Source organism: Callorhinchus milii, unplaced genomic scaffold, assembly GCF_018977255.1.
Source record: "Callorhinchus milii isolate IMCB2004 unplaced genomic scaffold, IMCB_Cmil_1.0 Scaffold22, whole genome shotgun sequence".
Taxonomy (NCBI): Eukaryota; Metazoa; Chordata; class Chondrichthyes; order Chimaeriformes; family Callorhinchidae; genus Callorhinchus; species Callorhinchus milii.
The window spans coordinates 553,721-577,802 of NW_024704763.1; the positions used below are offsets into that span (position 1 = coordinate 553,721).

A 24,082-nucleotide genomic window follows, 5' to 3' on the forward strand; every position below is an offset into this window, starting at 1 on the left:
GTGAGATACTGCTCGTCACCCACATCATTATACTGTACGCTGATGCCTTTGTGAGTATTTTGGGACTTTGAGTAATTTTCATGTAATAAGTTTCTATAAAAGTGCAAGTTCTGTTCTTCTCTTGGCAAAGAGGTCGGAATCACAGGAGCAGAGTCATATTGGGCCCATCTTCCTCTCTCACACACAAACACAGCACTTTCAGCTGTTATTCACCAGCTCTCTCTCCCCTCCCTCCATATCACTTACACTCTCACAGCGGCCATATTACCAATATACAATTGTTTAAGATCCTGGTCTGAATGTCCAGGTTTTGCTTCTGTGTATGTTTGTCAGGTATCATGCTGGGCCACTCAGCCCTCGCTTATACCCAAACCCCTCATCAAATCCTTGGCTTCTGCCTGTTAACAACAACAACTTGCATTTATTTAGCGCCCCTCCCACAAGGGAGCGCCCCAACATTGATGGGCTAAGGCTCTTTCCAGTAGACACCCCATCGGACCAAACCCTCATCTGTGATCAGACCAAACCCTCGATCAATCATCCTGTACCAGGAGGCCACAGGCAATGATCCCACAGCGAGTGTATAATAACACAGATTGGCCTGATGTCACAAGGCACAGTGTTACAACACACAGTAATGAGGGAAGGCTGAAAACCCAATGTCTTACACAAATCAGGAATTGAGGCCTTTGTGACCGCTTTCATTTCGCTTATTAAATGAGGGAATGTGTATCGGAATTCGCTAAAGATCAGGCAACAGCTGTGATCCCGAGAGTTGACCAAGCTCGATCGCTCACTGATGTTTCCTCATTTGGACTTGTCATGCCTTTTCCCGCCTCAGAACAAATTGACAGCCACAGTGACCACCTCATGGTTTGCAAACAGCGCATTCCTACCTGGAGCTACCCTTCCTCAAACCAGTATCTGTCAGGCTTCAGCTGGGGTTACAGACTATTACAGTGTCACGCAGCTCCATCCCTCCCGCTTAGCCAGCTCTCTACAATCACACGCAATGTTTTCACAATTAGTGGAAGGAACTTAGATATTATAACTTTGGTTTGGAACTCTGGCTGGAAAGTCCTGGTATTTTGGAGTGGGAAATGACTGTGTATTACTGCTCACTCAGGATAACACTCTCACCGCAGACCTGAGCAGACCACATGAATCACTCCCCACTGTCACGTAGCAAACTTTCTCTGTCTCCTCCTTTCTTTCTTTCCGCTCGTACTTTCTCTCCTCATTCTCTCTCTGTTCCTTTTATTTCTCTTATTCTTACATTCTCACTTGCTCTCTCTCTCTTTTCTACAAGCAAAATCCCTAACAGATTGGAGTGTGGGGCCCTATCACTCTCTCTCACTCACAATGACAGCAGCCTGTTTCACCATTCAATTTTATCATGGCTGAGGTACCTCAACCCCATTTACCTGCCTTTTCTCCATATTCCTTGATATCCTTACCTTGCAAACATCCATGGCTGTCGGCCACCAGTAGAGAAACTGCCTCCGTTTTTGAATATTGTCACAGGATCCTTTAACGTCCACCTAAACAGGGCAGAGAGAGGACCTTCGTTTAGCATCTCATCCAATGGACATTGTTTCTGACAATGTGGTGCTCCCCCAGCACTGCACTGGAGCATCAGCCTGGACTGTCTTAGATTCCCTAAAGTGGGGCTCAAACCCTCCTGACTCAAAGGCCAGAGAGTGCTATTCACTGACTGAGCCAGGCTGACACCTAAATGGGTAATGGGGTGCACTGAAGAGGGGAATCCACCGCCACAACACTCACTCCCAGGGACAAAAGAAGCCTCCACTGTGTACTGTGTGAGCGCGGAAAGCTTGCAGAGGGAGGGGAACTGTGGGCAGGGTGAGGTGCCATGGGCTCAGGCAGTGCTGACTCAGGGAGCGCTGAGCTGGGCTGGAGCCAGAGACAGAGCCACAGGCAGTGATGTGAGTCAGGCTGATTGTGTAATTGGACACAGGGCAGAGCACGTGTGCTCTCAGCGTCTCTCTGACAGCACAGCCCAGTCTGTTACACACAGCGCTTCTCTGACAGCATAGCCTGGCTGTTATGCACAAACCTGCTCTGAGCAAACATGAGGAACTTCATCGCGACTCTTCTCCTCACTTCCTCGCTGGCCTTGGTAACACAAGGTAAGAGCTGTCAATATTCCTGGGTCCAGTAGCTCCTCTCTGTGTGTCTGCTCTGAGAGACGGGCTGTGATTTTACTGGGAGGAGGGGGAGGGGGGGCAGGTTCTCCCTTTCAGATCTGAGTTACTCCCAAACATACCATTTCTATTAAGATTTCCTCCATTCTGTCTCTCCCTCACTCTCCGCTCCTTTACAGTCTTATCCCAACAGCAAGAGACAGATTAGATCATTTGACAAACTGCTGATGAAAACAAGCTGAAAATAGCAGCCGAGAGAGATAGAAAAAGAAAAAGAGACTGAGGGAGTGAGTGAGAGACTGAGAGTGAGGCAGAGAGAGAGACTGAGAGAGAAAGAGAGAGTCAAGGAGAATTAGAGAAAGAGAGACAAAGTGAGACTGAGAAAGAGACAGAAAGAGTGACAATTATTATTGTCTCTCGTTTTGTGTTGAGTTTTCCAATGCAGCACACACACACGCAAGCACACAGAGACAACATACACACACACACACACACACACACAAGCACACAAAGACAACACACACACACAAGCACACAAGACAACACACACACAAGCACACAAGACAACACACACGCGCACACAAGACAACACACACGCGCACACAAGACAACACACACACACACACAAGCACACAAGACAACACACAAGTGCACACAAGACAACACACAAGTGCACACAAGACAACACACACACACACACAAGACAACACACCACACACACACAAGCACACAGAGACAACATACACACACACAAGCACACAGAGACAACATACACACACACACACACACAAGCACACAGAGACAACACACACACACAAGCACACAGAGACAACATACACACACACACACACAAGCACACAGAGACAACATACACACACACACACAAGCACACAGAGACAACACACACACACAAGCACACAGAGACAACACACACACACACACACACACAAGCACACAGAGACAACACACACACACACAAGCACACAGAGACAACATACACACACACAAGCACACAGAGACAACACACACACACAAGTACACAGAGACAACACACACACACACACACAAGCACACAGAGACAACATACACACACACACACAAGCACACAGAGACAACACACACACACAAGTACACAGAGACAACACACACACACACACACACAAGCACACAGAGACAACACACACAAGCACACACACAAGCACACAGAGACAACACACACACACAAGCACACAGAGACAACACACACACACAAGCACACAGAGACAACACACACACACACACACAGACACACAAGCACACAGAGACAACACACACCCACAGACATCACACACAGCAACAAAACACAGGCAGACAGAGAGAGCCACACATGCAGAGATACACAAGCCGTTGCTGTGAAGTGATTATGTGTAAGGATTTAGTCTATATAAAGTTGTTAAGCTGCAAATACAGCTCTGCCCTTTGCCAGTTGACGGCACATAGAGAGCTTTGAGGAGCCGGGGATCAGGGATTTGTGGAACCCAAAGCTTCCAGTTGTCTCTGAAATCTTACAGGTTTAACTAGTATAACTGGCTAGGGTATGAACTTAGTTGATGAATGGAGTTTGTTGCTATATTGAAAATAATGTTGTGTTAGGATTGTACACCTATACACACACCCGGGGTGTGTCTGGGTGTGTGGTTGTGAATGGATGTGCGGTGGGAGAGATCCGTAGCCTCTTGGGAACTGGATCAGGCACTTTAAAGGGTTATGTTCTGTGCAGTGAGGTTCTGTATTTCATTAGGAATCTGCATTGACCACATGAAATGCAGTCAGCGAATTGCCGCAAGCGAGACCATTGTTAACCCTACATTACCAGCTGGGAGCGGGTACAACTTGCCCATTGACAGGCCAGTGTGGGGGGGGTACCTATTAAAGCCCAGGTGTGACCTAATGTTCAGTGCATCTCTGGTGCCAGCCCATCGCCACCGTGACGGGTGGGTCAGGTCCTGGGGGAAGATCCGTGCTGCAGCATAAGGGGATTAGTTATAAAACGTGAGTGAAGCTTGTGACTAAATACTGCCGATCCATTTTGCCTACAAATACGGTTCTGGCTGGAGTCCTGTACCGTAGTGGTTAGAGCGCTCGCCTCACAAGTGAGAGGACCAAGGTTCAATTCCCCTGCAGGGCGAAACCTTAGGCAAGTTTCCTTACTCCACACACCTCTGTTTATCTAGGGGGAAGGAGGAACCCGGTTGTAAGTCGATTGGCTGGGCACTTTTCCGAGGTTCATAATCCATATATTTATAATAATATATCCCTATTATTATTATAATAATAATAATTTGGTGATTCAATCCACAACTGTTTGTGGGACACCTCTGTGTGCAATTGGCTGCCGCGTTTTGCCCACAAAATATACAGTCAATTCACTTTACAGTATATTCTGTGAAGCGCTTTGAGATGTCTCAAAGATGTGATAAAATGCTATATCAAATACAAGGATTATTATATAACGCAAGGCTACCTATACGGACACACACGGACCCACGTCCTCAAGTTAGTTATTGTGCAGCTCGGTGCTTGGCCCTGCTACGGCTCAGGAATTAGATAAAAACAAACCAGTTTCCCAATGCTGCTGCTGCTGCCTTCCTCTGCAGTGGTGCATGTGTGTGTCTCCTGGCTCCAGGGTGTCTGTGCTCCAACACACTCGAATGAGACGCTCCAGCGGAGTGCTGGGGGGAGCGCTGTTTCTGTTCGGGTGGACAGTTAAGATCGTATGGGACAAACTGAAAAAGGAAGAGGGTTTCTCTTCCCCCTGTGTCCTGGCCGACAAATCCCAGACAACATCGGTAATCACTTCAAGGTTGTTTGCGTGCAAATTAGCTGCGGTGTCTACCTACAAATTACTCAGTCACTACACAATGCATTCTGTGTGGGAAACGGGGCGCACTTTACATGTGCTGGGCACACGCCTTCCTTTGTTTGCAGTAGGTCCTGAGCCACATGTGGGATTTGGGGCGAGCGTGTGTCTCACGGTTCATGCTGACTGATGTCTCAGGCATTCCTTATCGTGGTGTTCAGTTTCCAGCTATTAACTCCGAGAAATTCAGTGTCTTCAGGCCATTTCATTCTCAAATTGAAAAAATAAATAACAATTCTGACATCTGATCACAGCGCTGGTCACAAGGGGAGGTGTCTCTAACTGTGAAGTGTTTGCTATGAAGTGCAGTGACTGTGTATTTTGAAGACAAACACGGCAGCCAACTTTCGCACAGCAACGTGCCCGCAAACAGCTCAAGTCCTATTTATAATAATAATAATAATCCTTGCATTTGATATAGCGCTTTTCACGTCGGGAGGACGTCCCACAGCGCTTCACAGAACACACTGTAAAGTGAATTGACTGTATATTTGTGGGTGAACGCAGCAGCCAATTGCGCACAGCAATGTCCCACAAACAGTCGTTGATTGAAAATGACCAATTTATTATTGTTTTTGGTTTTGGAGGGATTATTATTAGGCTCTGTGTGGAGTAAGGAAACTTGCCCGAGGTTTCGCCCTCTGCCTGGAATTCAACCCAGGTCTCTCGTTTGCAAAGCGAGTGCTCTAACCACTGAGCTACAGGACTCCATTGCGAGATTGCGGACTACATTCCGTATGAGGGAAGACTTGCTTTACAGTGCTCTGAGGCGCCATCCTGTGTGAAGGGCGCTAGATAACTACAAGTCGTTGTTGTCACTGATTTCACCTCTTACCTGTTGCTACAGGTGAACCCTGTCACTCTGAACCCTGCCAGAACGGAGGGACGTGTCTGACGGGAGTCACGACTGACCCCTATTATTGTGTGTGTCCCGAAGGATTCACCGGCAGCCAATGCAACGAAACAGAAGAAGGTAGGAGTTCACCCCCCGCCAATGCCACCCCACCAAAACACATCAACTCCAAACCCCTCTCCCCCCCACACACATCAAATCCAACCCCATCTCCCAGCCACCACCCACACACACACATCAACTCCAACCCCCTCTCCCCCGCCCCCCTCACACACACACACACACACACACACACAATCTCCCCACTTTTAGGAGTGAGTGAGACTGTGTGGAGTGTGTTGCCGACAGTGGTCTCTGGTCTCTGGCTGACAGGCCGGTGACCATGACGGTGTGTGTATCAGAGAAGCTCTGATCTTGGTCGGGGGCGGAGCCAGGCATGTGATCCACCATCTTGTTCTTCGAGACTTTCGCAGGAAGTTCCTTTGCACCACTTCCTACGGTGACTAAAATGAGTGAGCGTCTGTGACCCCCCAACACCCCCGACCCCACCTGTTCTCTTAACATCGTGTATTGATGCAATCACAACAGGAAGTGGTTCAGAGGAACAGCCCTGGTACAACGTGGAAGACACAAGGTATAACGATGGCAGGCGTGGCTCTGCGTCCACAGGTAAGCGTTGACTCATGGATGGGGGGGTGAGGCTGTGGGTCTCAGACCTCTCACTGATTTTCCTGCGGCTCCTGGGGTTCACAGACAGTCCGGAGACCCTGGAAAATTGGACTTTTTTTAGTGTCACTGAAAAGAGTTGTTTGCCCCACACACACCCCGACTGCTTCCCACTGACAGTGATGACCGGTGTGTTCCGCTGCCACCTCTAACCCCGGCTACTGGCAGCAAAACATGCTTTCAAAATGGCCTCCAGTCACGTGACTGTGCTCGACTTAGAGTAACTCAATCGCATGGCAATGCAATGGCTTCCTGCAGCTTGAGCTCTGGGATATTCCGGCACAATGCGTCTTTCACACACATCCATAGCCTGAGACCTGCCTCACACACACACACACACAGCCTGGGGCCTGCTCACACACACAGCCTGGGGCCTGCTCACACACACACACAGCCTGGGGCCTGCTCACACACACACACAGCCTGGGGCCTGCTCACACACACACACACAGCCTGGGGCCTGCTCATACACACACACACAGCGTGGGGCCTGCTCACACACACACACAGCCTGGGGCCTGCTCACACACACGCACAGCCTGGGGCCTGCTCACACACACACACAGCCTGGGGCCTGCTCACACACACACACAGCCTGGGGCCTGCTCATACACACACACACAGCCTGGGGCCTGCTCACACACACACAAACACACACACAGCCTGGGGCCTGCTCACACACAGCCTGGGGCTCACACACACACACACACACACACACACACACAGCCTGGGGCCTGCTCACACACACAGCCTGGGGCCTGCTCACACACACACACACCCACAGCCTGGGGCCTGCTCACACACAGCCTGGGGCCTGCCTTACACACACAGCCTGGGGCCTGCTCACGCACACACACAGCCTGGGGTCTGCCTTACACACACACATACACACAGCCTGGGGTCTGCCTTACTCACACAGACTCACACATTGAAATGCATGTGCACACAGGCTGCCCAATGCCCTCACGGGCCTCACTCCTCAGTTGCTTGTGTTGCAGGACCTTGTGTCCCAAACCCGTGTGAAAATGGCGGCGTGTGTGATGTGATCTCACTTCAGCGCAGGGGAGATGTCTTCAGTGAATACACCTGCAAATGTCCCGCTGGCTTCCAGGGTGTTCACTGTCAGACCAGTAAGTACTCACTTCGGGGGACAGGACACACAACATGCACACACACACAAATAGGCGAGTGGCTGTGGGGTAAGTCCTGGATGTGGTATCAGGAGGAAGGAAAGGTCCTGAGCCCTAAATGGGCAGCTGCCAAGCTGGTCCTCTGCACCTCGTGCTGGCTGGCAACAACAACAACTTGCATTTATAAAGTGCTCTTCACGCGGGGTAGCGTCCCGCAGCAGGGGCAGGGCTGAGGAGGGGGCTATGAGGAGGAGGATTATAGTAGGGGATTAGCAAAGCTTTGAATGGTGCGATGGAGTGTGTGAGGCCAACCCGGCTGGGGATGAAGTGCCCCAAGCTGACAACAGCAGCTCTCGTGTTGGTTTCTGGTGTTGGTTGCGAGCCGTGTCATTGTGAAGGCAGCACATGGGGCTCAGCAGTTCGAGGGTTTGCTTCTTGGTTGCCAGCTGGTGTTAGTGTATGGGATGGGGGGGTGTGGGGGAGCGAGGACCTGGGCAGCCTAACGAGATCTCAGGATCACTCAGTAGAAACCGCACAATGCAAATGTTCCTGGCATGCAGAGACCAATGTATTGACTAAAACCTCTCTCTTCAGATGTTAATGAGTGCTCCTCAGGGCCCTGCAGGAACGGCGGGATGTGCCTGGACCTGGAGGGCGATTACACCTGTAACTGCCCCTCCCCTTACTTGGGCAAAAGCTGCCACCTGAGTGAGTAGTCACTGTGTCTCACACACACCATCCCACTGACACTTACACAAAGCAGGACATCACATCATCTGTGGCCACCAAAGGCACCTTTCCCCCAAAACCCAGCCCCCCCCACCACCCTACCGAAAACATATTAAACCAGCCCCGCAACACTGGTCAACACAACCTGAACCTCTAAACATTGCACACCTCCCTCTCCGTGTGTGCCTCCTCTCTCCCATGCTCATGTACCGTAGTGACGTTGCTCCTGTTACAGAGTGCGACTCGGTGCTGGGGATGGAAGGAGGCTCCATCGAGGACACTCAGATCACCGCCTCCTCCGCACACCTGGGCTTCCTGGGACTGAAGCGCTGGCGGCCGGAACTGGCTCGACTCAACAACCAGGGCATGGTCAACGCCTGGAGCAAGGCCACCTTCGACCAGCAGCCCTGGATTCAGGTATTAACAGCAACTCAACAAACCAACCACCATCTCCTCATCGTTTTCACAAAGGGAAAGGCAAGAGGACAGGGAGAGGGTGTGGGTAAGGGGGTGTGGGGAGAGGGTGTGGGTAAGGGGTTGCGGGGAGACGGTGTGGCTATAGGCAGATGGTTGGGTGGACCTGACAGGGAATTGGTCCACATGATCGCTCAGGAGTGTTTCCACAGTGACTGGCTGTTAGCAGAACAATTGTGTATGCGTAATTATAGCAACAAACCAGCAATCATCTCTTCATCCACAGTCAGCCACAGTGTGAGTGGAGAAACAAGGGAGCAATGTGGCGTTCGGCTCAATTGGCAATCTCCCGGGTGGGGCGGTGGGGATCTGCTATTCCTTCGATGAAGGAAGCTGCCAACCACAGCATTGTTTGAAAAGAGAAGGAAGTTTCTCCCTCCCGGTGTCCTGCCTGAAAGGGTGGTGGAAGCCGATCCGATAACAGTTTTTAAGAGAGAAGTAGATAATTATTTGGAGAGGACAAGTTTGCAGGGCTATGGGGAGAGAGAGGGGGGAGTGGGGTTGAATTGGATAATCTTTTCAAAGAGCCAGCACAGACACTATGGGCCAAACGGCCTCCTTCTATGCTGTATAATTCTATGATTCTATGAATCCCGCAAAAGAAACTTGGTCACTCACTCCATGGCTGTTCGTGGGGCACTGCTGTGTGCAACTGGCTGCCACATTTCCCCCACAAAATACACAGTCTATCCCGTGAAGCATTGAGATGCCTTAACAACGTGATAAGGTACTGTATCAAATGCAAGGATTATTATTATTACTAACCACTCGCTGTATTTTCAGGTGGATTTGCTGAGGAAGATGCGTCTGACGGGGATAGTAACACAGGGCGCCTCGTGTGTGGGGACTCCCGAGTTTATCAAAATGTTCAAGATCGCTTATAGCTTGAACGGGGTCAAATTCACCATCTTCAAAGGCAGCAGCAAAAGCAAAGACAAAGTGAGCTCGGAGTTCGGGGCTTCATCTGCGAGTGGAGGTGGAGGGGGGTGGGAGCGGTGGGTGTGGGGGAGTGGGGAGGGTATAACGAGCCAATGAATCTAAAGGCAACTGGAGAGGTTTGGGATAGATACCCTCACTCGTGCTGAATCCAGCATTCTGTAACCAGTGCCCATCACGGGTTATATCATGAGATATATGTGCAACAACAACAACAACAAAATTACATTTGTAAAGCGCCTTTCACATCGGGAGGACGTCCCAAGGGCAGCACCATCAGTGCCTCTCAGTGATTGGGATTTTCCCCTTTTCCTCCTGCAGCTATTCACTGGGAACTGGGATAACAACCACCAGAAGAAGAACCTGTTTGACCCTCCCATCCTGGCTCAGTATATACGGCTGCTGCCTGTGATTTGCCAGCAAGCCTGCACCCTGCGCATGGAGCTCCTGGGCTGTGAGCTCAATGGTAAATCACACTGCAAGCACCTAGCTCGAGGGCCGGGGGGGTGGTCAGTGTGGAAAGGGGGGCCATGCTGGGGTGGGGCAGTGTTCGGGGGGGTGGGGGGGCGATAGTGGCAGGCGTGGTCAGTGACGGGGGTCAGTGTCTGGGGGGGGTCAGTGCTGGGGGAATCAGTGCTGGGGGGCTCAGTGCTGGGGGGCTCAGTGTCGGGGGGGCAGTGTCAGGGGGAGTGAGCCCTGGGGAGGTCAGTGCTGGGAGGGGGTTCAGTTTCGGTGGGACGGAACAGTGCTGGGGGCGGGGGGGGTTAGTGCTGGAGACATCAATCCAGGGGCGGATCAGTGCTGGAGGGGTCAGTGCCGGAGGGGTCAGTGCTGGGGGTGTCAGTGCTGGTGTGTGTTTGGATGGATTCAATGAGTGTGCACCTTGTGGGCATGGTGTCACATTGCCATTTGCCACTCTCTGCTTTAAACTCTGTGTTTACAGTTGATTTAAACGTGACAGGTTGTTCGGAGACTCTGGGCATGAAGTCGCGGATGATAAAGGACGAGCAGGTGACGGCCTCCAGCACTGACAGCCTGTGGGGTATGGATTGCTTTACCTGGCGGCCCAGCCTGGCCCGGCTCGATAACAACGGCAAGACCAACGCCTGGACCTCGCGGTTCAGCAACCGCGATCAGTGGTTGCAGGTACCGCCCTGCGCCTCGCTTCCCATCTGGCTCCGTGGGGTGGGGGAGAAATTGGGGAAACCGCAGGCGAATGGGGTGGGGGCAGGTAAATGGGACTGAAAGGATTGCTCTCGAGGAAGTGGCACAGACATGATGGGCCGAATGACTGCCTTTTGTGTGTAAATGCCTCTGGTGCCCGTCACTGCCTTTACTCCTGATGTTAGGGTGCAGTTTGGGGAGGCAGAGACTCTGAAAGTGACCAGCACAGGGGGAACAGCCCACAATCAGACAAATCACACCCGATGAGTGTCCATAACACTGACCACTTGCTCTGTGATCCTCAGGTTGACCTGTTGACTCCAAAGAAGATTAGTGGGATCATCACCCAGGGAGCCAAGGACTTTGGGAAGGTTCAGTATGTGCAATCCTTCAAAATCGCCCACAGCCTCGATGGCAAGTCATGGAACGTTTACAAAGATAATTCCACCAACACTGACCAGGTGAGCAAGCCAGAGGATGCATAATGTAGAGGAAGCTTTAATGTGTCTCTAACCCTGACCTGGGAGTGTGGACGCACAGTGTAGACGGAGCTTTACTGTGTCTCTAACCCTGACCTGGGAGTGTGGACGCACAGTGTAGACGGAGCTTTACTGTGTCTCTAACCCTGACCTGGGAGTGTGGACACACAGTGTAGACAGAGCTTTACTGTGTCTCTAACCCTGACCTGGGAGTGTGGACGCACAGTGTAGAGGAGCTTTACTGTGTCACTAACACTGACCTCGAATCAACTCTTTGCTTTTGTAAACTTTCCCCTCAGATTTTCGAAGGAAACTACGACAACAGCAGCCACAAAAGGAATGTGTTTGAGCGGTCGTTCTATGCACGCTTCCTGCGTGTGCTGCCATGGACCTGGCACAAGAGGATCACCCTGCGCATGGAACTGTTGGGATGTAACGAATAGAGAGCGTCTCCCGCACCCGTGTGTCACAGTGACACACATGTGTCATGTCACACTGGGCACGTGGTGCTCACTCACTATTTTATACATGTTTATAAACAGTGGGATTCCAGCTTTTCTCCACAACTAACCTCTTCCCCAACTCCAGCCTCTTGCCTCCCCACTCCCCCAAACCCCACCTCAGGGGCTCAGCGACCCTATTGGATACTCTCCCCCCCATCCCCGAAGGGAACTCCATTGTTACGAAAACCAATAGGGTTTATATCCCCCCCACCAGCCACCAGGAATCCCGAGCCCATTCTGCCTGCGCTGGAGTCTGGTGAGCATGAGGCTGACCTTGTGCTCCCTCCCATCACTGCCGGACCCTGTGCCTCCCCTCCTGCACTGACTTGACCGTGTGCCCCCCCTCAGCACTGCTGGACCCTGCGCCCCCCACCCACACTGACTGATCCTGTGACCTCCCGGCACTGACTGACCCTGGGACCCCACCCCCCGCACTGATTGACCTCCCACATGACGCTCTCCTGCTCTCTTTCTGCCACATCACATACAACAGCTGGCCGCACCCCGGCCTCACAGTTTCGCTTTGGCCATTTGGCCGGGGGGGGGGGCAGGGGTGAGTGTCAGGTGGGGGGGTTAACGCCGAAGTGGGTGGGGGGTGGTTTTAGGATAAAAGAGTAAAATCTGAAAGCTAAGCAGATTTTTTACCTGAAACAGACGGATGTTATTATTAATCTCCCAATCAGTGACAGGAAAGGTCAAGGGATTAGCAAAACAACATGGGATACATATCCTCACACGTTACTGACACGTCTCTTCTCCAAACATGCTCACTGACCCCCCGCCCCCACACGCTCACTGACACACACACACATTCGCTGACACACACACAAGCTTACTGTCTGTCAGGTTAAATCCATGCAATACCTGTGGAGGTTGTGCGGGGTGGGGGGGGGGTGGTGGAATGTGGCTCCGACCTACAGCACAGGATGTAGCTTTGAAATTCCAGTGTGCCCCTGCCTGCAGGAATATCACACGTGAACGTACCTGCCTGTGGCATGCAGCATGGTCTGAGGCAGCTACATCAGATACACACAGCAGGTGCCGGTGTGTCGCTCTGTGTGTGAGTCAGGAATTGATCCAGATTAACACAGTGTCTGGGCAAGATGAGAGCAGGAGGGACCAGGACTGAATGTGGGATTCAGGGTCAGAGGCCAGGGGGCGTGGGGTGGGTTTGTGGGGTGAACGTTGGGGCACGCTGTGCGCAGATTGGCTGCCGTGCTCACTTACAATATACACAGTCACTACACTTCACAGTGCAATCCTGTGGAATGCTTTCATATGTCTTGACGACCAGATGAGTTAAGGCTTGGTATCAGAAGCGAGGGTTATATCAGTATTTGACGCCGGGTTGTTGTCAAAGCGATTGCTGAGAGCGCAACAGCAGCAGCGAGCGCTCACACAGAGCCTGCCAGGGGGTAAAGGTTCCACAGACAGTCTGTGGAGGATATCACACAGCGAGTGTTCCTGGTCCGAGTAGCAGGTGCAGCGCTGCACTCAGGTGTTTCAGACACTAATCGGGAGTAAACGCGGCTCCTTCCCCCCACTGACGGAGAGCGTCCTCAGCCGCTGGCAGTGCACAGTGACAGGCTGGTTATTCACACTCCTTGCACGCTTACAAGCTGCTAACACAGGCAAAGAACCATTGTATTGGTGTAAAGCTGCCTATTAACCTGTATTGTAACAGCATGTAACTCACAGCACCATCCTGGGCTGGGATCCAGGGCACTGAGCTGCTGAATATTTTTCTGTGGGGCAATGATTAAAAGATTAAAAATCTGCCTTCTGTGTCTGAAGCCGAATTATATTGTTTGACTCAAACCTGTTCCATAGATTCCATTACACCATCTAAGGCATCTTCCATTGATTCAGTGCAACAGGTACATACACAAACAATCACATGCATGTGCAGATGTACACACAGTCACACACGTACACAATCACAGGCATGTACCCATGCACATAATTATGCATGTACACGTGCACACACAAGACACACACACACACCATCACACTGACAGGCTGTAGCTTAGGACAGGACAGAGAAGCTGGAATCAGATACAGCAATTCCCTCTCAGGAGCTTCTCATCTCTTTCATAAACAGGATACTGAGCTCTTCCGGGGCTGACACACACATCCAGAGATAGTTTCATTAACCGGGAACCAAATCAGGACAAATAGAGACAATTAAATCAAGTCCGAGATCAGTGATGTCCGTGGAAGCGGCAAACCACAGACACTGCGACTTTATGCAGACTTTATGCACTGAAATCAAACAATGTAATATAATAATATTATATTTCCCCAACCCTAACCACTGTAGCATAGTGGTTAGCGAGCTCAACTTGCAAGCAAGAGGACCCGGGTTTGATTCCTGGATGGCGTGAATCCTTATGCACCTCTGTTTACCGAGCAATAAGTTGGAACCTGGTTGTTAGTTGACTGTTGGATCGTTTTCCGGGGGTAATAATCCTTAAGAAAACGCGCTTCCTATAAAGCACTTTCACACGTCACAACAACGTGATAAAGTTCTATATCAAATGCAATTATTATAATAACACTGAGCCTTGCATTTGATATAGTGCCTTATCACACCATTAGAGACATCTCAAACTCTTCAAACATACACCACTGAAACATACCCACAAACACTGAAGTGTACCCACCCTGTGGTGCATGGCTCGGGCTCAGGGATCGCTTCCACACAAAGGGCAGCAGTCCCGGCGCTGAGCACAGCGGAGAGTGAGTGCAGGTACTTGTTAAAGGAGGGGCTGCCGAGGGGAGTGGGGCCCACGGTGGTGGGATGGGAATTGCACCATCATCACCCGCGGTCTGAGAGAGAGAGAGAGAGAGAGAGGAGTCCCCCTGTGGGGGCAGAGGAGACCTGGTTGCGCTGTGTGTGGAGAGCAGTCAGGACGTGGCGTCACACTGCAGAGGGGGTTCGCCATCCTGAGGTCCCGGTGACGCACAGACAGATGCCTCGTCTTGTTTTATAAAGTACAATTATTAGGTGCCAGGAGTTTACTGCAGACTCCGGGATACAAAGGGACAAGAGCATTGCCAAAGCTGCTTCTGGTGCAATCTGACCTGCGACTGGACTGAAAACAAGGGGCAACTTTGCTTAACTTTTTGTGAGTAACGAAAACTTTTGGAAATCATTTCTGTACCAAAAAAAAGTGTACATTTGATGAAGTTGTAATTTGAATCAATTCATCTTTTTTTTTGCTTGTATTGAAAAGTCTTGTTTTTTTTCAAAGAAACATTTTTTTCACACTCCTGGAGTTTTAAAACGTTTCTGTAAACCTTAGGAACTGGGGAAGTGGTAACAGTTTAATGGGAAAGGAATAGTTTTAATGGGTAAAAAAAGGAAAACAATCCAAAAAGTGGAATTATGGACATCGAAAGCTCTGTTTGCTTTATCGATTTAATCGCAGCACAGTGTGAGGTAAGACAATTTAATGTAACATTTGCTTTTGGGGGGAAAATAATAACAATTCGCTACCTGGCGGTAAGTAAACTAATTAAAATTAAACCAATTAAAATATTACACACACATATCTATTACAAAAAACCAAAGCGGAAAATTACACAATTTCTAGAGGGAAAAAAAGTGTATAACTGACAGATTGTTATGTCATAAAAGTGAGTTTTTGAATCGTTTGTCGCCTCTTATCATAACGTTGTGAATCAAAGGTGGAGGGAAGGGAAGAGTGTAAATATCCACAAAGGGACATGAGGTTGGATTTTATTCGAAGTGCATTAGGCAAAAAAAAGGAATTTCGAATGAAAATGCGCCGAGCAGGAGGGGGGGTCTTGTCTGAGCGGTTTGCAGTGTTAGTTGCTGTCTCCGGGGATGCGCTGAAGTCACAATTTTGGAGTTTCAGCGATTCCAAAAATGTCAAAACTTTTCACTTTCTGAGTGAGGAAAGTTGCTGCGCGCACAGCGCCCTCTGTCGGCCGCCGCCGCCCTGACAGGTCCGGCCACAGCTTCCAGGGATGGAAGAGGCCACTCGGTGGGTTAGTTACTCCCAGCGCCAAACCTCACAGTTCAGCAGATGTGTGGGCAAACCACCACTTACACATTAATCACATGGCCCCACGGTAGGAATTGTGGGATAATATAAATGAGGTTTGTATTGTGGACATGTGGGAGAGTTTGAGTTGAGTGCGGGAGAATGTGTGGGACAGTTGGCCAGGGTTAGGCACGGGTTGGCTATGTGCGGCTGATGCTGGGAGCCTGTGGTCGTCGCTTTTGGGGGGTTGAGCGGGAGAGTGTGAATCGCTCTCTGGCCACCACCTGAAAGTCTGGCCACAAAACAAGGCAGCAGAGTCGCCCACAAATCACCTTGAAGTCAACCCCCGCCCCCATGAATTAAACAATGGGGGCCGGTAATAAATGGGAAGCGGTCAGTGTTGTAACTGGACCGAAGTAAACATTAAAGCAACAAGTGCGGTGCAGGTAACGGGAAGTGGAGATCGAAAGGGTTAATGCCAATGCGAGAGGCTTCACCTGGTCTGTGCTGCCCCCTGTAGTGCATCAGCGGGCGATTAATTCTGTCTTTCTGCTCAATGTAGGGGTCAATTTGCCTTTCTCAGTACAGGAGCACTCTTGCCCCTGGGTCAGAAAAGTGTGGGTTCAAGTCCCACGTCAGGACGTTAAGCTCATAGTTGATGCTCTGGCTCAGTGCGGGGGTGGACGCTGCATTGTTGGAGGTGCCATTAAACATTAATTGAGACATTAAACCAAGAACCCATTCTCTTCAACCGTGCCTTCAGCTCCCCTCTCGACTTTCTACCCCCTCCTCGTTCCCTCCCTTCCCTCACCCTGACCATTTCCCCCCTGCATGGGTTTTGACGCAACTGTCCAGCGCCTTGAGACGTCCTCCCGACGTGAAAGGCGCTCTATAAATGCAATCTTGTTGTTGTTGTTGTTGCTTACTCGGGTGGATGTTAAAGATTCCATCACACTACAGTATCGGAAAAGGTAAGGGAGTTTCTCCCGGTGTGTTGGCTAATAATCCCCCAGATAAATGTGGTCATTCATTTCATGGTTATTTGTGGGGCATTGCTAGGTGCAAATTATCTGCCTTGTTTGCCAACACATTACCATACTTTACAGAAAACTCTGGTGCTTTGATATGATAAGATACTTATCCAATACAAGGATTATTAGTAATAATAATTATTCCTACATTTGATATGGTGCCTTTCACATAGGGAGAATGTCTCAATTTGGGAGAAACTCCCTTCTTTTCAAACTTATTTTTGGTGAGTTTGGTGTCTGACACATGTGGAAACCCATCACCATGACTTAGGAGTATCCAAACCAGACTGAGAGCTCATTAATGCCACTTACACATGGCAATTCCAATGTTTGTAGGATTCTGCACTCTCCCCTCGTGTTACTTAACTACTGAGACCCTCACAGAGGGTTGACTTGTTTCCAGCACTCTGCTGCCCAGCACGTCACCCTGGAGCTACTTCAGCTCCAAAGAGAACCCACTTACCTCTCCCCCGAGGAGCTATGTTGAGGAGAGTCACGGGACGAACCATTCGCTGAGGCTGAGATTGGAGGTCTGGTCAGCAAACAGTTCCAGTGAAACCGGTTTGTCAATGAAGCTGCATTACCAATACCAAACGCTGGATGGCGCCTGTGCTCCGGTTCCTCTTTGACTCGAACCGAATTCAACAAAAGTTTCGTCAGAGCGCCGCCTCCTGGGCACAACTGGTTACTGCAGAGCTAAACTTGGTCCAGTGATGGATGCCTTCAGAGGATGAGGATGAGTTCTGTGCAGAGATAGGAGCACAGTCACATTGTCACAGGATCACTGGGAATATTACAGCGAGAAAGTAACTGCTTGTTTTAATTCCAATCAAAGCTGCAGCAATCTGGAACTTTATTAAGTAATTAAATGAATCACTCGCCCTCCCTCCCACACTTCACTGGAAGGAGTGTTGGAGCAGGGTCTCCCCACGGCTTGATGGATTGACCTCTTATCCCTGAGCAGGCCTGACCCTGCGATGCTCTTGTTCTGTTGCAGGAGAGAGATTGGTGACACAATGTTGGCTGTGATGGTGGCCATGCTTCCCCTATTGTGCCTGTCTCAGTGTCGGGAACAAAACGGTGCTTTTTACTTCAATGGGAATGGCAATGGAGAGTGTGAGTATTGAGGGTGTGTGTCTGAGTAATACAGCCTGTCCCCACCCCCAGGAACCAGCTCCTCTGTCCCAGCACCAGCCCAGCTCTCCTTGACCTACCCACACCCAGGGCAGGACTGCACCTCTTGCTGCACACAATGGGATTCCCTCCCTCTCACTGCTCTGAGGCCTCACATGGCTGTGTGAGGAGTTCTGTTCTGTGTCTGATGTGAAGACCTTCCCTTGTGGCAGTTCTAGCAGCAGTGGCCAGCTGTCTAGCATACGGTCTGATCACAACCAGAGGGACGTTAGAAAGACCACTCGCCCTTTCTATCACCTTACACCTGCCCTTGCCCCGGGGCAATAAGGCCAATTGTATTGACTATTCCTGATGCTCTTCCTGCTGCCCCGGCTGGAAGCAAAGCTGTGGAGTGCTCTGTGGGTGTGCAGCTTAGTTCTGTCCCAGCTCCCCCCCCACCCCCCACACTGAATGTCCATCTTGATTTAACCTTAATCGTGTGAGTGAGGAGCCAGTGAAAAGCTTTGGGTTTGAGTTGTGTTTATGACCCTCAGATTTTAATGGGGTGAAACTGCACATTGAGGCCCCGAGGGACAGAATCTTCGCTTATCGCGGCGAGAACGTGACGCTGACCTGCCGCTTCCACTACCAGCCCGAGCTCAACGCCACCCGCAAGGTGCGAGTGAAATGGACCAAACTGAACCTGGATTTCACCAAGGAGAGCGACGTGATGGTGGCCATCGGCCTGCGGCACCGCAGCTTCGGGGAGTTTAAGGGCCGTGTGTACCTGAGGCAGCGGCAGCCGCGGGAGGTCTCGCTGGTCATCGCCGACGTCAGGCTGGAGGATTACGGGAAATACAAGTGTGAGGTCATCGACGGCCTGGAGGACGAGAGCAGCATCGTGGAGCTGGAATTACGAGGTGGGGGGTGGGGGAGGGAGGGAGGGAGCAAGGAGGGAACGTGAGGGGCTCTGAGGGCGAGGGCTATTTCGTATATATTATATATTATACATATATATTATATATTATATTTATATTATAATATTGACTATTTTGCGGAGTGTTTTGAGACGTCTCAAAACCTGATAAGACGTTGTATCAAATGCAAGATTATTAATATCTGGCGATACTGTACATAATTTGGGACACGACGTGTCAAGCGACTGCCAGGACCGGTAGGAGGTGAACTAGATGGACCTTGGTCTTTCTCTTAGCAAATTCTTATGTTCTTGTTCGTGTTCCTCGTGCCTTCCAGGTGTGGTGTTCCCCTACCAGCCCAGGCACGGCCGTTACCAGTTGAACTTCCATGAGGCGAAGCGGGCATGTGAGCAGCAGGACGCGATGGCAGCCTCCTTCGAGCAGCTGTTCCAGGCCTGGGAGGAGGGTCTGGACTGGTGTAACGCGGGCTGGCTGGCTGACGGCTCGGTGCAGTACCCCATCACCGCGCCGAGGGAACCCTGTGGTGGCAAAGACATCTCGCCCGGCGTACGGAGCTACGGGCAAAGGCACAAGGACCTGCACCGATTCGATGTGTTCTGCTTCGCTTCCACTCTGAAAGGTGAGGTTGGGGTGAGGAGGGGCATGAGGGGATGGCTTGGGGGGGTGGTGGGGGAGGGAAAACCTCTCGCCTGGGGACATTGATTGTCAAATCTTTTTAGGGCCCCTGCTCCCCCCTGCCCGGTCTCGTTCCTCAATCCTCCTGCTCTGTAACTCTCTCCCCGGTTCCTGTCAGCCTCCTCTCCCGGTCAGGCAGTGCCCGGCTCTGGCTCTGTCTGTGTGAAGTGTTGCTCCCCCCTCCTCCCCCCGCTAGACACGGAAACATCTGGGGCTGGAATAACACTGGGTATTTGGTGGTCTCTCTCAGGGACGCTGTACTTGCTGCAGAGGCCGGGGGGCATGAGCTTCTCCGCCGCGGTGACGATGTGCGAGGAGGATGGCGGGCAGATCGCCAAGGTGGGACAGCTGTTCGCTGCCTGGAAGTTCCTGAGCTTCGACCGTTGCCAGGCGGGCTGGCTGGCGGACGGCAGTGTCCGTTACCCCATCGCCTTCCCCCGACCCAACTGTGGCCCCTCGGAGCCCGGGGTCCGCACCTTCGGCTTCCCGGGGAAAGAGCACGGCCGCTTTGGCGTTTTCTGCCACAAAACCAGCTAAAGCCGAGCGGCGGGAGCCAAGCCCAGGAGCCCGACCCTCCGCGGGTCAAACGTAGAAACAAATTATTATTGTTAAGAGTTTAAAGTCCTGTCTGCCCCGTCCTGGTGTAGTGGAGAGCAGAGTCCCTGCCCCTGGCCCTCACCCCCTCCTTAACCCCAACCCCCTCCCTGCCCTCTCCCCCCACCCCCCCCACCTCACCCCTGGGGCAAGTCGTGGCAAACTTGGGCCAAATTTCCAAATAAAGTTTGAAGATGAGTTACAAGCGGGTAATGGTAAGAACGCTGATTATTTCTCTGTTTGGCAGCTTCGCTGATCTCTGTGTCGCGGCCTCGCTGTTACTGCGGTGCTGTCTGTCGCCATGTTGTATTTTTTGTATTAATGTTACTGTTTAGAATATGCGGACTGATTGAGAAAGCAGGAAAGTCTGGGTGAGCTTTTAGTGCCTTATACATGTCGAGGTAATTACTGCCAAGTGTAGTTGAGCGACTGTTTTGTATGTTTATTGACTCTTTACACCCATTGCTTTTGATCTCAGCCAGTTAGCTCACCTGTTGGGCCGGGGGGGGGTGAGGGGGGAGTCTTGTAATGAGACCAGTTAACCAGGTTTGGGACAAGAATTGAGGCCGTGACGATGATCTCTACTGGCTGTGTTATTGGGACATTGACCCCTGTAGCACACGCAGGGCTGTATTAAGAATTTAAGCTGTTTTTCTTGATGCTGAGACATTGACTTTTCAACTGTGGCCAATTATTCTTTAAACCAAAGACCAGCACCCGGTCCTCTGCCGCCCCACCACGTCCAATGTCTTGGGTTTATATTTTATCAACTGGGTTAAAACTGGGATTAAGGGAGGAGGGGAACAAATATACAGACATAGAGGTTTATAAAATATGAAATAACTAGTTAATGGAATGGAGACAGGAGATGGGCTAGGTTAGATGGACGAGTTTATTTACAGTGACTGGGCACTGGATGACAAAGAGGTAACTGGAGGGGCAATGTGTCACTGATTTCTAAAGGATGATAAAAGGGTTAACTTCTAATGTGACGGAAATGCTCTAATGGCAGGTTTCCCTCAATGAGCCAAAATAATCCATATCATATTTCTACATATTATTACAAATAAACGTTGACTTGTGTGTACGAGTGTTGTACTGTGTCCTGTGTGAGTTGAGTTGGACGTCAACAATGAACGGCCGCATGTCCCCCATGGTGGTGGAGCCATGGGGGTTCATGGAGCAATGGCAATACAGGCAAGATCCTGAACCACAAGATACAAGACCCGCTTTCCACATTGCAATTACTATCACTCAGCTCTCGCTCCATGTTGTGTGCTTTGTTGAGCTCTGTGTCTGGCGATTATTGGGGTTTCAGTGGTAGTTTGCAGTCGGGGCTGGGTACCCATCGCCCGTCTCTGCAGTGACGGAGGGACTTGTAGTTACTGCAATCATTGCAATGCTCTAACCGTCATCAGTCTCTAACCTGCGCTCTGACTGCAAAATGCGCCATCTCGTGGACGATCCAAGAACTGACCACTCGCCCAAGTGAGTGGATCTGAATGGCACTCAGTGGATGGCACTCAGTCCATTGCCAGCCTGGACCAACGTTTGACTCTCACACCAGCCACCAACGAGGGAGATTCCACTATGTTTATTGATAGACTCCAGCTCTGTGTTAGTGTCAGTTTATGATTATGAACAGAAAGCTTGAAGGCACAGATCACACTTGCCCACTTCAGTGAGAGACACAGTGAAGGGAACAACAACTTGCATTTATACAGCACCCTTCACGCAGAGGAAGTGCCTCAGAGCTCTTAGGAACAAACGTGCATTGCAAAACACAGTCCGCAGTTTCAAATGTGGGGAGGAGGGGGTTGAAAAAAAATGCCACACTAAAAGATCTAGGCTAATAAAGAGCCTTTGGCACCAAGATAATGTCGATGTTGATGAATATAATAATAATAATCCTTGCATTTGATATAGCGCTTTTCACATCGGGAGGACGTCCCAAAGCGCTTCACAGAACACACTGTAAAGTGAATTGACTGTATATTTGTGGGCGAACGCGGCAGCCAATCGCGCACAGCAATGTCCCACAAACAGTCGTGGATTGAAAATGACCAATTTATTATTGTTTTTTGTTTTGGAGGATTATTATTAGGCTCTGTGTGGAGTAAGGAAACTTGCCCAAGGTTTGGCCCTGACCCCCCGGGGATTGAACTCCGGTCTCTCGCATGCAAAGCGAGTACTCTAACCACTGAGCTACAGGACTCCAGATATTGCATATATAGTATTACACAGCAACATAATTGGTGTACAGGTTTTAGCGCATTTTCTGTTAAAATCTCGGTTAATCAACCAGCACGTGACCAAAGCCTCTAACTTGTTCTTTCCTCTCATTGCTCTGGTTTGAAGTAACTGAAAGCATCAATACTACCGGGATACAATGACACCTTTCAATGCTGCTTCTAACACTATCACCACACAAGCTCTCTGTGTAGTCCGTACAGCTATGGCAAACACAGAACTGCAAATTTACCTTCATTTGTTCCACTGCAATTTGCCAACTCCTAGTTTCTTTCCAAAGTGTCTGAAGCCAACAACAACAACTTGCATTTATATACCTCCCTTCACACAGTGCAGCGTCTTAGAGCCTGACAGTGGTGGTGCCGGATGCCAAGACCAGGGGAGGGAGGAAGTGACCATAAGCACAGTCAAAGAGGAAGGACTTCTGGCGTGATTTGAGGAAGAAGAGGACGAGGCGGAAGGATTGAGGGAGAGAGATCCAAAGCATGTCACATGATTTTGTTTCCAGTGGAACTTCAAGCATTAGAATGAGGGCATTCTGAGATTACAGTCTGACATGTTTGTGGTTTTACTTTCAAACGCACTTGCAATCTACAATTTCTTTTCTTACATAAAATATTTTAATAATAATCCTTGCATTTTATGTAGCACTTTATCCCGTCGTGAAGACATCTCAAAGAGCTTCACAGGATATACTGTAAAGTGGAGTAAGTGATAAGCGCATTTAAAGAAGGAAGTGTAGTCTCACTGTTGTTCGCTATAAAGAACTTTCAGATGATCCTGGGGCCACAGTGATGGTTAGTTTATTGTATACAATTCACTTTATGCAGAAATAGAACGCAGTTCTTGTCTTTAATACATAACCATGCTTCAATTAAACTCTTTTTTAAAAAAAACTTTCCCGCAGCAACAATCATGGCCACAAATGTTATAGGTACAGAGTCTGGAATCATCCTATAACGCAGGCCGTACAGTCAATTCCTCCACAGCAAATACAGTTCAACAAAAAGATTTCCTCCTGATGGATATTCCACCTTGCTCCGTTAAATTTTATCTGTAAAAATAACTGCAGATAGGTTTGTAAAGGAACGCGCACTAACCCATTTCCGTTAAGCACGCTCTGGAGAACAGTTGACATTTAGTTATAAAACTTGTATCTAGTGTTGCTGGGCATTTAAATAGTTAATAATATTATTCACAAAGTGAATGGGGTAACCTCCCTCTAACTCGGTCTTCTCTCCCTCCCTTCCTGCCCTCATCACAAATGCAGGGGCCGTGTAACCCATTGGCTGATGAAGTTTGCGACATTTCGTAAACGTATCCCTTGTGATGATTGTCTATGAAACGCCACAATCTCACCCCTACCCATTTATCACATTTAAACAGACTTAGTTCGTCACCTAGTGCAAAGCT

The 24,082-nt window shown here is 50.0% G+C and overlaps 2 protein-coding genes across 5 annotated transcripts; both read left to right on the forward strand.

Annotated features, from left to right (window-relative positions):
* Window positions 1-1,989: 1,989 nt before the first annotated feature.
* Window positions 1,990-13,837, forward strand: LOC103188379 (milk fat globule EGF and factor V/VIII domain containing). Of its 4 annotated transcripts, none has more exons than XM_042342976.1 (11): window positions 1,990-2,150; window positions 5,912-6,037; window positions 6,506-6,586; window positions 7,642-7,773; window positions 8,368-8,481; window positions 8,738-8,919; window positions 9,760-9,915; window positions 10,234-10,378; window positions 10,856-11,058; window positions 11,382-11,537; window positions 11,855-13,837. In XM_042342976.1, the coding sequence occupies exons 1-11, from the start codon at window positions 2,093-2,095 to the stop codon at window positions 11,996-11,998; spliced, it is 1,497 nt and encodes a 498-aa protein (XP_042198910.1). In that variant the 5' UTR covers window positions 1,990-2,092; the 3' UTR covers window positions 11,999-13,837. The 4 variants fall into 4 exon arrangements, with proteins under 4 accessions (XP_042198910.1, XP_042198911.1, XP_042198912.1 ...); XM_042342977.1 differs by having other exon boundaries at window positions 1,991-2,150; window positions 10,874-11,058; XM_042342978.1 differs by lacking the exon at window positions 6,506-6,586 and having other exon boundaries at window positions 1,991-2,150.
* Window positions 13,838-14,800: 963 nt separating this feature from the next.
* LOC103188378 (hyaluronan and proteoglycan link protein 3) lies at window positions 14,801-20,537 on the forward strand. The gene is made up of 5 exons (XM_007908356.2): window positions 14,801-15,186; window positions 18,097-18,215; window positions 18,767-19,132; window positions 19,467-19,769; window positions 20,076-20,537. Exons 2-5 carry the CDS (start codon window positions 18,116-18,118, stop codon window positions 20,360-20,362), a joined length of 1,056 nt encoding a protein of 351 aa, XP_007906547.1. The 5' UTR covers window positions 14,801-15,186; window positions 18,097-18,115; the 3' UTR covers window positions 20,363-20,537.
* The last annotated feature ends 3,545 nt before the right edge of the window (window positions 20,538-24,082 follow it).